The sequence below is a fragment of the Camelus bactrianus genome, chromosome 36 (assembly GCF_048773025.1).
Source record: "Camelus bactrianus isolate YW-2024 breed Bactrian camel chromosome 36, ASM4877302v1, whole genome shotgun sequence".
NCBI lineage: Eukaryota > Metazoa > Chordata > Mammalia > Artiodactyla > Camelidae > Camelus > Camelus bactrianus.
The window spans coordinates 3,703,360-3,720,755 of record NC_133574.1 but is presented as its reverse complement, the minus strand read 5'-3'; the positions used below and the strand labels follow the sequence as shown (position 1 = coordinate 3,720,755).

General features: G+C 48.4%; 1 protein-coding gene across 1 annotated transcript in view; it reads right to left on the bottom strand.

Moving 5' to 3' along the window:
• EGFR (epidermal growth factor receptor) overlaps positions 1 to 17,396 on the bottom strand; it is a 181,285-nt gene that overhangs the window by 57,614 nt on the left and 106,275 nt on the right. Inside the window, 2 exon segments of the mRNA XM_074358554.1 lie at positions 2,358 to 2,541; positions 3,584 to 3,735. Coding sequence (XP_074214655.1) covers positions 2,358 to 2,541; positions 3,584 to 3,735 — 336 coding nt within the window.

The window sequence follows — 17,396 nt, the reverse complement described above, 5'->3', positions numbered from 1 at the left end:
GCCACGGCAGGTGGCAGTGACCTCGTGGGTTTATACCCGTGGTCTTAGCTGATCCTCGCAGTGGCCCTGTGACTACTGTAACTCCAGCGCGGACGCATTAGTGATGCCCAGCATCCCACAAGCGGGCACGGGATGCAGGAAAGGAAGGGCTCTCGTTGGAAGCTCGCCGAGGCTGCTGGAAAGGAGGACATCGCCCAGAAGGCTGGGGGGAACGCAGGCGCAGGAAGACGGAGGGGGCGCCCTGAGCAAAGGCGCGGAGGATCCAGTCACAGGCTGGGAGGAAGGTCTGCACCGGGGAGCTTTGGACGTGCAGTCAGAGACGGCAGGACCATCAGGTGAAAACATGAGTGCGGGAGGGAGGCAGAGTCAAGGGGACGAACTCCGACACGAGGTCAGAGCTGGAGACGCAGGAAAGAGAGGCTGCGGGAGCATCAGGATTACAGACCAGGGCCCGGAAGGAGGGGACGCGGGAAGTGGGGGGGGGGGCCTGGCAGGACCCGAGGGCAGGGGGTGAGGACGGAGGGCCCTGTGCTGACTGTCCATAAGGGCACGTAATTCACGTGAAATTCACACGGGAGGGTTATTTAATGCCATTAAACAATCTGGATTGATGCTGTAACAGAACAGATCAAGTCTGACTCAACATTAGACCTGTTCCTTTGGCTTGAACCCTGTGCCCTGTTTTCTAGGCTCAGTCCTGCCGGCTCTGCACCTTTTGTAAAACAACGTTGCCTTTAGCCTGAAACACACAGGAGAGCCCGTTCTCAAGGCTCTGCCCTTTAAGGATGTTGACACCTTCGCACTCCTATAAAGGTAACAAGTTGCAGAACAGAAAATAACCTTTGTTTTGTGGGAGGCTTGCAGGGGCACCGCGGCCTGACCCAGGCACACAGCTGCAAGAACAGAGGATTCCTGCAGCAGGGAGTTTGCAACAACCAACCACGCCCCGTCCCCTTTTTCGTGTAAAAGGAGCCTGAATTCTGACTCAGGGAAGATGGTTCTCTAGGACATTTGTCCCCAATCTTCTCAGTCTGCTGGCTTTCTGAATAAAGTCGCTATTCCTTGCCCTACACCTCGTCTCCTGATTTATTGGCCTGTCCTGCGGCGAGCAGAACGAGTTTGGACTCGGTAACAATACAGCCCCAACAACAGAAATAATAACAGTGCAGAAACGGCCGCCGGCACTTTATCTGGAGTAATTCACTTAATTTTCTCAACAACCCCAGGAAGTCTGTCAGCATTGTTAGCCACGTTTTTGAAGACACAGAGAGATGTTCTGGGGCATCTGGCTGGTGAGCAATGGGGGAGGGCTGGAGCCCTGACAGTCCCCGCTCCCACCTCCCTTTGCCTGCCCCGGGGCCCAGGGCGCGGACCGCACAGATGACCGGCATCGGAGCCAGTGGGCATCCCTAAGGCACTTTACAGAATGCAAAACCCAGGGGCTGCCCCCAGGGACAGACAGCAGGGCCCTCCGGGCTCGGGCAAGTGCACACATGTGACAAACGTAGATGGTTAGACCCGGATCCCGGCCACCCCAGCATCCTGGCCCAGGGGGCAGGCAGGCTTCTCCACGCCAGCACCGCTCCATGTCCTGCACCCTCGCCTTCCATCCCCCCTTTCCTGGGGGCCCCTGCCTGTCAGAGCTGCAGGGCTGCAGGGAGATAAGGGCCCTGGGCACAGACAACTGGGCATCCCCGCCGACTGTCACTCACGTGGGACTTTAGAGGGGGGTGCTTTGCCACGATTTCTTTATTTGCACAATGGCAGAGCGTAACATGTGCCCTGAATGAGGGCTGTTGGCATTAAATGAAGCTACCAATTAATTAAATGAAGGCACTGTCCCTGCCATGATCACTGCTGTCTTCATTTCTTTAAAAAAATCAATTTCTTTTCTATCACCTTCCAGTTTCCTCTCCCAAGCGCCTACTCACAAGAATTCAAACTTCATGCTCTATCCTTAACTTAAAAATAGCTTTATGCACAACAGCATTACTCTGGGAAATGCCCCGAATACGGATTGATGACCCTGAGGTCCGGGTGAAGACTGCACTCTACCAGGAACAAAATGTCTGCGGAGCCCACGTCACCTGGTCATGCTCTCTTCCTCCCAGAACCTTCCCCATGTCTTACTCGGTCTCTGGCTATTGAACGGGGGAGACCTGGTACTTGGCTTAAATCTTCCCTCCTCACCCTGCCATCCACTATCTTCTTAGCAACCTCCACCTGCTACAGCTTGCCCTGGCTGGCACTTCATTCTTCTGCGTATGATCAATCAGTCTTCTCCGAGTGGCATTAGGAAAAGGGACAGGTTCGCTGAGCACCATCCGAGCCACCATCCCCAGGCCCCGGCCTCTCACCCTGCAGGTTTCTCATGGGCAGCTCCCGCAGTCCGGTTTTATTCGCCCCGTAGTTGGACAGGACCGCCAAGGCATGGGTGTTTTCATAGAGCACGTTGCCCCTGATGATCTGCAGGTTTTCCAGAGGAATCTTCTCCACGGTGTTGAGGGCAATGAGTACGTAGCCGGCCACCTCCTGGATGGTCTAAGGAGAGGAAATGTGAATGTGTTATTTCCCTTGTGAGGAACTGGAGAATGCAAGATCTAACATGTGCCAGAGAGCCCGGGACCCTAGCTGAACCACGCACACGAGTGGTTGACACACATAAAGGCACCCAGACGATGGATGACAGCTGGGGCCGGCGGGAGGTGACAGGATGACAGTGACCCCTGCCCTCTTGCCTCTGGAGCCCGCTGGCAACAGCAAACGACAAAGTGTGTCATTTCAGAAGGCTGCGATGTCTTTCGTTTGGTGTTTCACACACTCAGATGAAAATAGAAATGGCATTAATTTATTTTCTATCTGTCTTGCAGGCTTTCCTATTTAAAAAAAAAAAAAAGAACAAAACCCCAGAAAAAAGCCAATTGATCCCAAGTTCAAATACACCAAACTTGGAAGCCTTCAGGGCTGGCTCCTAATTGGCTCAGCAAAACCTACCGTGAAATATTCGGGAATTTTGCGAACTCTTGGTAGCTGGGAATCCACCATGGTGGGAGCATTTATACCAGGGAAATAGGCAAATGAGACAAAGCAGGATTATTATTTTTTTTAAAGAGCTAGTATATGGGGGCTCCATGGCTGGAGCGCTGGTTAGAGAATTAACATCGGTGTCCTTGATGACGGCAGGTGCCAGACTAGTCTGTTTTTCTCTTCGATATTCTTTTATAGCTCAAAGTTGACACTGGCTGGTAGAGTAGCCTCAATTTTTTTTTTTTAATGTTTAATTTTTGTTTATTTGTTTGGTAAGGGGGAGGCAATCAGGTTTATTTATTTATTTATTTAGAATGGAGAGATTCTAGATAAATAAAGATTTAAGATGGAACCCTGGAGCTCGCGCACGCTAGGCACGCCCTTCGCCACTGAGCTCTACCCTTCCCACCTAAAGCGGCCTTTTCATAAAACTTGCATGCACCGTTCCTGAGGACTTGCGACTGCCAGAGCAAGAACAAACATGCTTCCAGTTACACCCTGCCACGGCCTCTATCTACTTATATTTGCACAGGACACTTAAGTTTATCGCACTAACCTTGAGGAAAGACAGGTCGTAACTATTCTGCATGTAGGTGATTTCCAAGTTCCCTAGGACCACCTCGCAGTTATTAAACATCCTCTGCAGACTCACAAAGTGGTCTTCGAACGTGCCCAACTGGGTGAGCTTGTTACTGGTGCCTTGGCAAACTGAAACAAGAAGAAAACAAGAAAGTTATCATGCGAAAATGCCACTGAAAGCAGCCAAACTAAAATCAAACAACATTCACAAACTTCAACTAATTTCTGTGCCCCTCAGTGACTTGTGATAGGAACTCTGATTGAAGCCCACTCAGGGCAAATGTGACCCCCCAAATGGTTAAAAGTTATATAAGGTACGGTTCAGAATAAGGGATAGTTCGACCCTATAATGCGTGGAATTGTTTGAAAATGTTAAAAGCTACAAGGGGACGTAGATTGAAAATTCTATGAAAATCTTTAAGACAAAACAGTCTGTAAGAGGTTTAGTAAACAAAAAATACATATCATACGGCATTTAAATGATCTAATTATGATGTTGAGTTAATAACTATATAATAAGTTTTCACTTTGCAGAAAGATAGCAGGTCACATTATTGTGTGTCCAAAGGCTATTTACCTATCTGACCATAACACTGTACAACCTAAAGTCAGTGACTGTAGAGTGTACATAAAGGAGATAAAAATATTGTACACAAAGGCACCAAAGAATAAAACCAAATGCTAATATAACACTTGGAAAGTGACGGAATGAAAATATACATTTAAAAACACACTCAAGCTACTCGGAAACCAGCCTGCCCCTGTTTGCCCACATTCCTGCCAGGATTCGGCCTCGGCACGCTTAACTCCCTCATGTTTGAAGGCATCAAACGTAAGTGAGGAAAACATTTTCAATTAGGGGACAAAGGAAGACTGTGAAAACACATTTGGTAGTCTACGTATTTCAAAGCAAAGGAGGGCATTATAATAAAGTCATATTTATATACCTAGCTCTTTGAAAGACAGGTCCAGGCAAGCATAAGACAACAAAGAGGTTTGGGGCTTTTGAAGCGGGAAGCTGTTAAGGGACTGGACTTTGAACCAAAAATTATCGTAAGTGAAGAAATATGGCCCCTGGCTGTGGAGCTGAGATTCAGAACTGGCCAGGCTCCTCCACGTCTGCACCGTAACCAAGCGGCTGAGCACAAACACAAGGTGGAAGTCAGGGACTTCCAAGTCCCTTCCAACAAGGCAGGGACTTTCTTCAGGAACGCTTCCCAAATCTGCATTTCTGTTTTGCAGGTTCACTGCTCCCTCCCCACGGGAGCTGTTCCGAGGAGCATCTTCTGACTGTCTGCTCTTGCTTTCCGGCGCCACGGCACGAGCACGAGTGGAGACACCACATAATCAGCGCGAAGCGTTCGCACCGACATTAAATATGAAGTGACCCTCAGCATCCTCTTGCACCCTGTGGGGAATTCCCTCTTCTCTCCGTCTGTGGTCTTATTCAAATCTAGTGGGAGAGAGGATGCTCGCGTGGGGACCACGACAGCCCACAAGATGGACCCCCGTCCACTGGCCCCGAGGCACACAGATCCCGTCACTCTTCTGACCGTCACACTCGGATCGACCCAGCATCTCTGGCGGCTTCCACGCAGGAGTGTGGGCTGCTTGGATCGCAAGCTCCAGCTGGAACCACACAGTTGGCCACAACGCAAAGTCTTCCCAAAGAGTTCCCAATTCTAAGGTCCTTAAGGTGCCAGCACCAATGTAGGTGCAAGGGTCTGACAATAATGGGGGACCTTTCAGTTGGCACACCTTGGAACAAAAGCTGCTTTCCCAGCTGGCAAACTGTGCTCTCTGAACTTCAGCCTAACTGGTCGGCTTCGGTCCAGGAAGCCCCAAGGATGGGTCATGCCCCGCACAGACTAGACCTGGGGGTTGACGCACATTTCCCAAGAGTTTCTTCCGTACACAGAAGGATGGAAACGCTAACAGAGGCGTTCATTTTAAACGTGTTAAACATTTTCAACGGTCAAGGCTGCCAGTTTGTCCATTTCTCTTGGCTGAACCAAAGAATTTTCATCATTAAATCATGCATGAGTGACTTTGGTTAGTTAAAAAAAAAAAAAGGAAACGTCACTCCAGTTTGCCTGTTACAGAGGAAAATAAATGCGGAAAGATCACAATTGTGTTTTCATTTATTATTCAAAAAGGGCTAAATGGGCACCGAAAAGTATTTATCTGATGACGCCCTATCATGACCTTTTATTGTTTACAAATAGTATGAATTACTTTTATATTCAGAAAAAAGACCGTATATTTGGAAGATAACAGTGACATTATGCACATTATTATTATTGTTTTTTAATAGACTTCATTCTTTTAGAGCAGTTTCAGGTTCACAACAGAATTGAGCAGAATATACACATTATTATTTTTATTTATTTTTTTAGTGGGGAGGTAATGAGGTTATTTACTTATTTTAATGGAGGGGCTGGGGATTGAACCCAGGACCTCGTGCCTGCTAAGCATGCACTCTTCCACTGAGCTCTATATCCTCCCCGCAATTTAATTTATTTTTATTTATTTATCATTAGTGGGGAGTACACATTATTAATATGAATGCTAATTTGTAACACATTTTTGGCAGCAACTGGAAAACCTGTGTAAACAAATAAATGGGCTTAAATTTGCTAACTCATGGTGATTCTACTCTGGAAAACTTATTCTAAGGAAATAGACCTAAATTTCCATGCAAAATGTTGATTTGTGTGTGTTTTTTTTAAATAATGGCAAAACGCTGCCCAGCTGTCCAACATGTTTATTCTTGAGTTAAAGGAAGCAGTGGACGGACTGTCTGATTCAGTTTAAGGCAAGTCCATCCTGAGCTCTATTCCAGGGTTAATGACTAAAAGACCTAAACAAGCAATTCTCCAAGGAAGACATACAAATGATCAAAAAGCACATGAAAAAATGCTCAATATCACTAATTATCAGAGAAATGCAAATCAAAACTACAATGAGGTATCACCTCACACCAGTCAGAATGGCCGTCATTCAAAAACCCACAAATGACAAATGCTGGAGAGGCTGTGGGGAAAGGGGAACCCTCCTACACTGCTGGTGGGAATGCAGTTTGGTGCAGCCACTGTGGAAAACAGTGTGGAGATTCCTCAAAAGACTAGGAATAGACTTACCATATGACCCAGGAGTCCCACTCCTGGGCTTGTATCCAGAAGGAAATCTACTTCAGGATGACACCTGCACCCCAATGTTCATAGCAGCACTATTTACAATAGCCAAAACATGGAAACAGCCTAAATGTCCATCAACAGGTGACTGGATAAAGAAGATGTGGTATATTTATACAATGGAATACTACTCAGCCATAAAAACTGACAACATAATGCCATTTGCAGCAACATGGATGCTCCTGGAGAATGTCATTCTAAGTGAAGTGAGCCAGAAAGAGAAAGAAAAATACCATATGAGATCGCTCATATGTGGAATCTAAAAAACAAAAACAAAAACAAACAAACAAAAATAAAGCATAAATACAGGACAGAAATAGACTCACAGACAGAGAATACAGACTTGTGGTTGCCAGGGGGGTGGAGGGTGGGAAGGGATAGCCTGGGATTTCAAAACTGTAGAATAGATAAACAAGATTACACTGTATAGCACAGGGAAATATACACAAAATGTTATGATAACTCACAGAGAAAAAAATGTGACAAAGAGTGTGTATATGTCCATGAATGACTGAAAAATTGTGCTGAACACTGGAATTTGACACAACATTGTAAAATGATTATAAATCAATAAAAAATGTTAAAAAAAAAAAAAGAAAACGGTATGAGCAGCTGTTTCTCTGAGGCTTTCTCCTGCCACGTGCCCAACAGGGGACAGTGGCATTTACGTGAAGTATAGGGTAATGAGCAGAATGGCTTGGCCTTGGTTTCTTGCCTAGACAAAGAATACTCTTTAGTTTCATCTTTATACCAAATATCTCATGTGATGTAATATATAGCCATGAGAAAACGGAAATGTGAGGCCACGGAATCAGCGATATTAAAAAATAAAAACCACGAACTAGTTATAGTCAGGCAGATGGAAGACAACACTGTTACAAGCAAGTGTTCTTGACTCAGCCAGGGGAAAGATTTTGCTCGGCCACTTCCCCCCTATGCGACACGGAATGACCTTTCTTGAGGGCTGCACCATGGTCCCCTCAAAGACAGACTTGTGAGAGCAATCCTGGCCCCCCCACCCCCCGGAATTGTTCTGAGGATTGAATGAATAGAAAAGCTTCGAACTTCCCTCTGTGCAGCTAGCAGCTGAGAACCGTGGCTGTAGTTCAACGTCGGATTCATCTGGGCAGACGTTACGAGACCTCCGGGGATGTGCACTTGCCCTAAGGTGCTGTCTAAACTGGCAGTCTTGGGATCCGCCAGTCGACTTGCTCAAATACTTGGCGTTTAAACAGTTACTTTGTCTCAAGAATAGTCACCAAATCAGAAGAAAGAAAAAAGGAGCATTTGCACGGGAAGAATTTCATGAAAATATGCATTTAGGATGAGATGCTTAAGGAATTTATTCAAAGAGGAATTTAACATCGCTTTAGGGCCATGCATTTGGAACCCAGGGATTTGGGCTACCATTTGCAAATCCACCGAACCAAGACCACATTCCGTCTTCAAACATTACTATGAAGGTTCATAAATGCACAGAAAAGCGGAAAGATCTATACGGCAAACATCCTTAAAGGACCATTTTACTACGTTCATTTTATCACATATCCATCCATCTTTTTGTTTTCCAAGTGTGTTATAGTCAGTTTACAATGTTGGGTCAGTTTCCAGCGTCGAGCACAATTTCTCAGTCATACACGAAAACATATATATTCACTGTCGCATTCTTTTTCACCGTGAGCCACCACAAGATCTTGTATATATTTCCCTGTGCTCTACAGGATAATCTTGTCTATCAATTCTACATATGCCATCAGTATCTAGAATGGTTTCTTCATCTTTAACTTTGGCCATGTTAATTATAACGTGTCTCGGCATAGGTCTTCTGGAGTTCTTGTTTGGGCCCCTCTGTGCTTCCTGTAGTTGGATACCTGTTGCCTTCTTTACGCTGGAGAAGCTTTCAGGCATGATTTCTTCAAATGTCTTTTCAAGCTCCTTTTCTTTTTCCAGCCCCTTCTGCCTGCGGTACGCAGGCCCCTATTAGTGTCAAACCTGCCCCTGCCATGCAGCAGGGGTCCATTCATTCGCCTTAGACGCGTGGGTCCACAGAGGCCCCAGCGGAGCCAACCCTTCCCCGCTGCTTGGGGCTGTGTTGCTGTGGGACCCCCCGGTGTGGATTCAGGTTTCAGCCCCCACCTCTGCCCTGGTGACGCGCACCAGGGAATGTGTCCCTCCCGAGCAAGCCAAGATGGCCATGCCTGAACTTGGCCTCTCTTCTCAGGAGAATGTGCTGAGCTAGAGGCTCTGGGCCAGCAGAGATACTGGCGATGGCCCAGCTGCGTTGCACCCTCCCCCCCACCCCCGGCAAATCAACACGGGTGCTTTCTGTGGGGCTTCCAGGCTGTTCTGTGGTGCCACAGCCCGCACCACACTCCAGCGCCCTGAGGCTCCTCTGTGCAGTCAGCTCCAGTCCTCTCCCTGGCCCGTCCACTGATGCTCCAGCAACCAGACCTGGCCCAGCCCTGCTGGCTCGGGTTTCGGGCCAAGGACCCCTGTGCTGGTTTCTCTCAGTTCTGTCTGCCAAGTCTGCTACTTCCTCCTCTGAGCCTCGGAAGCTCCCTTCCTCTCCCTACTGGAGAGACGGTGTCCCAGAGTGACACCTTGCTGCTCCCTCCCCACAGGGGAGGGGACAGGGACACATCCTGCATCGATTTCCTTTTTCTTTTTCCTTTTTCACCCTTCCCATTTTGGGGAGGAATCTTCTTGTATTTCCCAAGTAAGAGATATTCTCCCAAAGTTCAGGACGCATTCTGTGTAAATTGTTTGGGACGTAGGTGTAATTTTTGTTGCATTTGTGGGAAAGGATGAGCCAGGCGTCCTTCTACTCCGCCATCTGGGCAACCCCATCCCCACCCCACCTCCGCCTTCCATTTTTATAGATGGCTGAATAGCTGGAAAATCAGAAATGTGCTTTACCCATGTTGGACAATCAGAAACCGATCTGGACCAGAAAAAGATTTCAGAAAGCCACACCCACTGATCTTTTATTCATTCAGTCCAATAAATCTCTTCCAAGTACTTGGCAACACAATTTCTTTTGGCGGCCAGTGTCTCTGGTCATCTGAGTTTTAAACACCTAGACACATACGGAATGAAAATTCATGGACAGATAAATTATTTATGTATCAGAATATATTTCAGGTTGGCTGGAGTATTTCTTGATGGAACAGTGAATTCTGAGCAGGCTGCACCGAAGAAAGGACAGAATGCTGGATCTGGTTTAAAACCTCCCCACGTGAAAATATAAACAAGAGTGAATTTGGTGTGTCTGGCGGGTCCTTGCTGGAGATGCCATGATCAAGCACCTCCTCCCCGGCTTGCAGTATTTTTCAAATCTCCTAGCTGGGGATGGCTGCTGACTCGTGCTCAGGGCTCTCTCTCCCCCCACACAGGCATACTTCTGAAGTGAGTAATGCCACTTCCCTTCCAAAAGTCCGCTGGCCAAACCACTGCTTGGATCTTTCGCCCCCACTGTGATTTTGGTGTTTCTGACCTATTTCTTGGCACCTACCAGCGCGAGTACCAGACTTTGCACAGTCATCCCCAGTTTTCGAAGCCCTTACCATCTCTTACCCCAGGAGGGCCCACTGGAATGGGATGGCTTTGCCCGTCTGAGCTCCCATCACAGCCCATCTGGGAGACCTGATGGAACAGGGCAGATGGGGGAAGGGGGTGGGGGGGTAAAGGGGCCACAGCTGGTCATCCCAGAGCGTAAGCCCAGAGAGGCCTGTGTAAGGAAGTGGGGGATGTAAAACCCCAAATGGGGCTGCTGGCAGAGACCACTGCTTGAAACCATGCTCAAAACGCAACGGTTCCAAGTGTGACTGAAGGCTGCACTCTGTTTCCCACCACCTTCCGCCTCTGACTTGGCCTGAGCATCCTCGGCGGAGAACGGGCGAACAGAAGACACGTGGCAGGTTGTGGACGGGAGCGTGATCGCACGGGGCCAGCGGTCCCGGAGCCCGTGGCCGGCTGGGCTGGCAACTCGCTTTTTCTGCAGCCGCCTCTCCCAGGACAGCTGAAGGCTACAGATCAGGGTGCAGCTTTTCTCCTCCAGCTACGCCCTCATGATCTACGTCACTTCCAGCAAGGCGACGTGGAGGTAAACTGAGGCAGGGCTGACACGGCCCCACCCAGCTCACATCCCTTCTGCTTTACATTCTGCTCAGGCCGACATGACTCACTAACGACAAAGGCTGGGCGACAGCCCCCACCACGGGCTGTGCACCTGCTGACTGAGCTGTCTCTCTGGGGCTCATCTGAATGCCATGCTCGGCTGCGAAGCACCCCAGCTGGGTGGGGCCACCAGCCTTAGGTGCTGTTGGCCACCGAGTGAGGGTTCACGTCGCTCGGGCTGTCTGCTCGTTGGTTCACTCATTTCTTTAATTAACACATATTCAATAAAATGTTACAACGTTTGCCAGCAATGAATCAGAAGGGTGCACTGCCCTGAAGAAATATACTAGCCCTTTGAGGGGATGACTTTACACATGAGACACTCATAGGACATCCCCATGCAGAGGCTGCATCTCAGGTCATCATGGGGGGATGTCTGTGATCACGAACTATCTGGGAACACACCTTATGTTCCTCACCAATGAGCAAATGAACAGACGACTCCACATTCCCTGTAAAGAGGAAGCTGCTACAAGGGCCATGTGTTGGCCTTGGTGATCTCCCTAAACCCAGTCGCACAACTTGCGACACTAGGAAAATAAAGTTCTTCCCATTTCTACTTCTCCCCTGCCTTCCCTTCCTCGGTCACTTGAGGATTACAGGTGATGCTTCTTGTGTCCTAAGAATCACTCCTCCATCCACTCTTACCGAAAAAAGTTCTGGAAAAGATTTGTAATTTGCAAGGGAAGAAGAGACTTCAAATCCAGAATGGGGGGGGGGGGTAAGGACCTCTTTTGCACTGTGTTTGGGGTCTCTGTGGCAACACATGTCTACTGTCCACCCCAAAATGGTTGGAATGTTCTTTTAAATTTTTCTTCTATTATTTCCCTTTTTTTAATCGAATGGAATACTACTCAGCCATGAAAAATAACATAATGCCATTTGCAGCAACATGGATGGAACTAGAGATCATCATTTTAAGTGAAGTAAGCCAGAAAGAGAAAGAAAAATACTGTATGACATTACTCATATGTGGAATCTAAAAAAAAAAAAGAAAAAAAAAGGACACTATGAACTCATCTATAAAACAGAAACAGACTTGCAGACATAGTAAACAATCTTATTTCCCATTTTTTTTTAAAACCAGTCTCTAATGCACAACTGTGTCTCAAGGCCATTTTTCTAAATCACACACATTTAAGTTGGTTTATGTATGAGCGTTAAAAAAAATTAAACACACAATAGCCACTCCTTCTTCCAAAAACAAAGGAAATAAAAAAAGTAAATAAAGGAGCCATCAGCAAGGCAACACGAGAGGGCCGTTACAATCGTGTTTTCTCCTGAAAACAAAGATGCTCCCAGAACCCCTCCTGTCCCCACCCAGGGCGGCACCTGCCATGGCGACCCTGCCTGGACCTCACTGTGTGCTGACTTCCAAAGGTGGCCCTTGCAGAACCACAGGAAAGCCCGCAGATGGCGTGCAGATCCCAGAGCACTTGTGACCCTCTGTGAGGAACCCCTAGGAACAAGGAGCAGGGAGGATGAGTGAAGGTGTTGGGAGGCCAGCCTATGGGGGCTGCTTGGGCCAGAATGGATGTGGGGCAGGGGCGGGGTGGGCGGAGGGGACAGAGCTAATGCCACTGAGATTTCTGGGCTGCATCTCTGGTCCGATCCCTCCCTGTGCCTTTTCAGGCTGGAGCTGTTCTCGGGGATCAGTCATTGTGTCCTTTCTGCTGCTGGGAACAAACCAGAAGCAGTGAAGGGACGAAAAGTCAGCTCCCTAAAAAGATGAGTGGCTTGACTCCCCCAGTGAGCAGAGCCTGCTGCTGGCTTTTCTGTTTTAAAAGATGCAGAAACCATCAGGTCCTCAGCACGACTATCTGAACCAGCACTTCTGACCACAGGTCACCAGGGATCAAAAGTCCACTGGCGCCTGTCAGTGACAATGAACTTGGTGCCACGAGGTCTGGATCAGAACTGCGGTGGGTCCCATCGCCGCCGAGGCACCTTCTGCAACACACTGAGTCTTTTCTGTCGCCTGTAAAACAGGGACCCCCTTGGAGGACTCGGGGACATGGGAGACCCCTGCTCAAAGCGCCTGACACACGGCAGACGCTTAGTAAATATCACCACGACGCGAATCTGGGTTAAATCTGGCCCGGATCCCAGTGGAATGAATTGCTTCCTTCCTCCCCGAGCACTCCCAGAGGGTGACCCCTCTGCCCTCTGCTCACACTGTTGTGTGTGTGGCCTGGCCAGCAGCCGTGCGCTCCGGGCGCCGGGGGAGGGACGGGGACGAGCCTACGGCTTGAAGGGCAGGCATCCGGACCCCTATCTGCCCGGGGAGCCCGTGCCAGGCCCTCAGGGCTGAGGGAAGCCACACCTTCTGTGTGCCTTTCACAAAACTCCCCTAGGACAGCTCCCAGATTTCGGCTCAGAACATTCTCTACTCTTGTAATTTTTCATTTAGGAAAAAAAAGCCTCGCCCGGCCCCCCTTGGGGGAGGTTTTGTAAGTGCAGTTGGATTTGCAGGCACATTTTTTTTTAATCTAATGCCTGTTTTTAAATGAACACTTTCCCCACCGACTCTTAACTTCAAAGCATCCCTTTTTAAGTTTCATTTTAAAATGGGGAAAGAGTTGTGCAAAGAACACAGGTACGAAGACAGACCTGGCCCCGGTGGAGGGCGGGGACAGGCCTGCCACCCGCTCCTTGGTCGGCAGTGTGACCCACAGCCCGCCCCAGTTCCCGGGCTCGGGGACTGGGAAAGCCTGACTGGAAAATCACTGACAGCTACCCAGTTAACTCAGAGGAAACCTGAGCCAAGTTCCTGCCACAGAAATTTTGCACAGATAGCGCTGCTTCTAGAACCTACGAACGCTCCTTGAGAAGCTATCACTGAAGGGTGAACGGTCTCCTGTGGAACCATGTGCTATTCCTGGGTCACGTGCCTGGAAAGAGGGGTGAACGGTGATGCCAACCTGGGTCGCCTCCCACCACGGCCCGTGTCCAGGAAACACAGAGACCGGAGCAACCTGCTTGCTGTTCCAGAGCAGGGGCTGGCAGACTTTCCCCCAGGAGAGCCAGAGAGTAAATATTTGGGGCTTTGCAGATCGTATGGTGTCTGTGCCAACACTCAACTCCGCTGTGGTGCAAAGACAGGGACAGACGACCGGTGATGATGGGGCAGGGCGCCACCCCGGGCCAATAAAACTTTATTTGCAAAACTAAGCAGGGTTTGACCCACAGCCTGCACTTTGCCAATCTCTGTCTTAGAGGAAGACTCAACAGGAGGTCAGCAGGTGTATCACTGGCATTCCCTTTGCCTTGTACTGTCTAGAAGATAAACCTGGTTGCAAGTGAGTCATTTTCCTCCAAGACCGAATTCCAGAAGGGTTTTCCTTAGGGCTAAGGCCTTCCTATTTCATGATCAGCTAAATAGAGGAAAGGAAGACACAAGGTGTGAAGAAATTATAAGGAACCATCACACTGGAAAATGTTCTTGATGTGTGTTTGGGGTTGGAGGCGGCGGGGACTGCGGTTTGTGGCAGGCAACACTGAGTCTTAGAATTGGATGTCCAGCTCTGGAAATCCCCACCGTATGCAGGACTCCTGGCTTTGAATATTCCTCAAAAATGGTTATCCAGTCCTGCTTGTCTGTTCTGAGTGTCTAAGAGTTTTAACCCAGCTAAGGATCTGCAAAGGAGTCCGCTCTGTACTTCCAACTCCATCACGTACATTATTTCTTACCTGGGTCTGAAGCTACACCCCTCATTATGTCCCCTGGCTTAACGCAGATGCAACAGATCTCTCCTCTAGCTCAGGGCCCCACGGATATTTGAAGACAATGGCTGTTTCTCACTGCTTTTCCCCACCGCCCCCTGCTTTCCCCAGATCCCAGCCTCCCCAGGGCTCTTGGGACTTCCACGTGTGGGGCCTCGCTTCACAGCGACATCCTCCAGGGAGGCCACCCCGTCCAGCCCCCCTTCCTGGCTTCCTCGGCCTGGGGACGTGCACTTGGGCGGGGGCAGCACTCTGCTGTTTCACAGCACATCCTGTCTCTTGAAAGGATTGCATGTCACCTGAGGACCACAGCAGACATTCCATTGCCTTCTAGCTTATGACCCTGGGAGCATCAGCCAGCAGCCACAGATGAAAAAACACTGCTGGATTACTAAAATTGGGCTGGGAGGCCCCAAGAAAAGACTGGCAGGACCCCCAGGCAGGGCCACTATCTTGCTTTTGTGCTTCTGTAAAACAGCTTGCTTCTAGGAAAGTGGAACTTACCCCTATGATCCTATTGGTTCCCTAAGCTCACTTCTGATTGGTCCATTTGCAATACCTCATTTGCATAAATCCCACTCCTGATCGGGCCATTTCTAAAAAGCTCATTTCTGATTGATCCCTTTGTAACACCTCATTTGCATAAAGCTCACTCCTGATTGGTCCATTTCTATCACTCATGATTGGCCTACTTTGTTACACCTTATTTGCATATGATGTTGCGAAGTCTAGCCTGGCAGCCCATAAAAGCCTGTGCAAACCTACAGCCGGGGTCCAGAGCTTGGAGAGTTAACTCCTCTGGGCCCGCTGGGGTGATGAACCTGAGTTCTCCAGCCCTCCCAGTGCTGCTTGGTGTCTCGCCAGGATCCAGGTTGCTGTCACACTCTTTGCTGCAACAAAACGTCTGCGTTAGTGTCACATGTAAGTTTCCAGCAAGCTTGATTCTCTCTTTTTTTTCCCCCAGTTTAATAACTAAAATGGCAGTCGAGCAATGAAAATGGAATTCTACTACGTCTATTAATAGTAGGGCTGACGGTAAATTCCTCTCAGCCTTGGACGAGGCAGTGTTTTTCCTTGCTTGGGTCTCTGCTAGGTTTTAGGTCCTATGACATCCTACCAGCTTAACAGAGCTGGATTTGCTCCTGACCGCAGACCCAGCATTCGGCTGCTGAAAGCCAATTTTTTGATTAAATGGATCTGAGATCGAACCAGTGCGCTGTCTTCCAAAAATCTGTGAGAACAACAGACAGGAAAACTTAGCCACTGCCACCCAAGCTTCGTTAATTATTATCCAAGAGAATACGTTATGAACAACTCATGCAGGTGATTCAGAAAACATTTCATATCCTCTTTCAAAAAAATTTTTTCCTACCTTCAACTTCTCTCTTACGCTTTTCTCTTGTTCACAGAAAATATTCTCTTCTTTGCTAAGCTGTCTTAAGGAGATTATTTAAACGTCCAAGTTTAAGTGCGGTGATCAAATGACATGACTCCACCATGACAGTAATTCTAGACCAACGAATGCCAGAGTGGGTTTCCTGATCTCTTAGTAGGAAACTGACTTTTTTTTCCTCTTTGGGGACAATTGGAGACTGAAGCTCCAGGAGCCACATACGGTGCTTCTGAACACCACTAGTGTCTTTCAGGATGCAGGTACATGGTAAGTGAAGTTACAAAGCATTCTTCCAAGATGCTCCGTGTCTATCTGGCTGATGACCGCAAGTCTAGGAGACTCTTGGTAATTAAGGGAGAGGAGGAGCGTGATGGGGCTGGAGCCACGTTGCTGGGTCTAGTAACCACCACAGATGAACGCTGCTCACCCTCACGGTGTGTCTATGATGTCTAAGTACCAAATTCAGGCTCAACAGTTCATCCAGGAGATGGGAGCCCTTTTTATTTGTTCTCATGCCAGCCCAGGATTCTCTGTCTGTCCCGTTCCATCCGACAGAGCATGCTGAGGGAGAGAGAGCCATTCCTGGCACCCTGGGCCCTGCATGTCCCTGCAAGGCCAGTGCTGTGCAAGGACGGTGTCCACTGGCCTTTCAAGTGGCCTGGGGGCCTAGGCCGAACGCAATGGACTTATTTCAATATGTTGGTCATCTGTAACCTAATGCACTTTTTTTTTTTTTTTTTTACTTTTGCCTTTTAAGCTATCTGGTTATTGAGGCTGGGAACCAGAGAAGTAAAAAAAAAAACAAAAAAAAAACTGTAAGTGTGTGCTTTATGCTTTAACTGAACTCATCACTAAGATGCTGTTTCTGGCATGTTGTCAAATCTGTAGAAGGGAGTTCGTGGCAACAGAAGGGGGGGACTCCTATGGGGCTGGAAGAATGCCTTTCTGTGAACTAATTTCACTCTGTTGAATGGCCGCTCAAACCAGATTTTTTTCCCCCCTTGAAGCCGAGAGAAGTTTCCTACACAAACATTTCTTTGTAAGCTCAATTAACTTTTACAATAATTTGTGCTTTTCATTTAAGAACTACAGATGTTGTGTGGGTGGTGGCCGGCGGGGAGGGGGGTGGGAACGAGAGGATAAAGGAGCAGAGGATACAGAGGCCTCCCCCTTCGGAAAATGTGGTAACACTTCCTTTCATGGAAAAAACACATCAGGTTTCAGAATTACTGAAAAATTAAAATCGTTTGTAGACCAGCTAGAGAAAGTCATGGCTGTTTGGTTCGGAGGAGGCCAGACTGGGC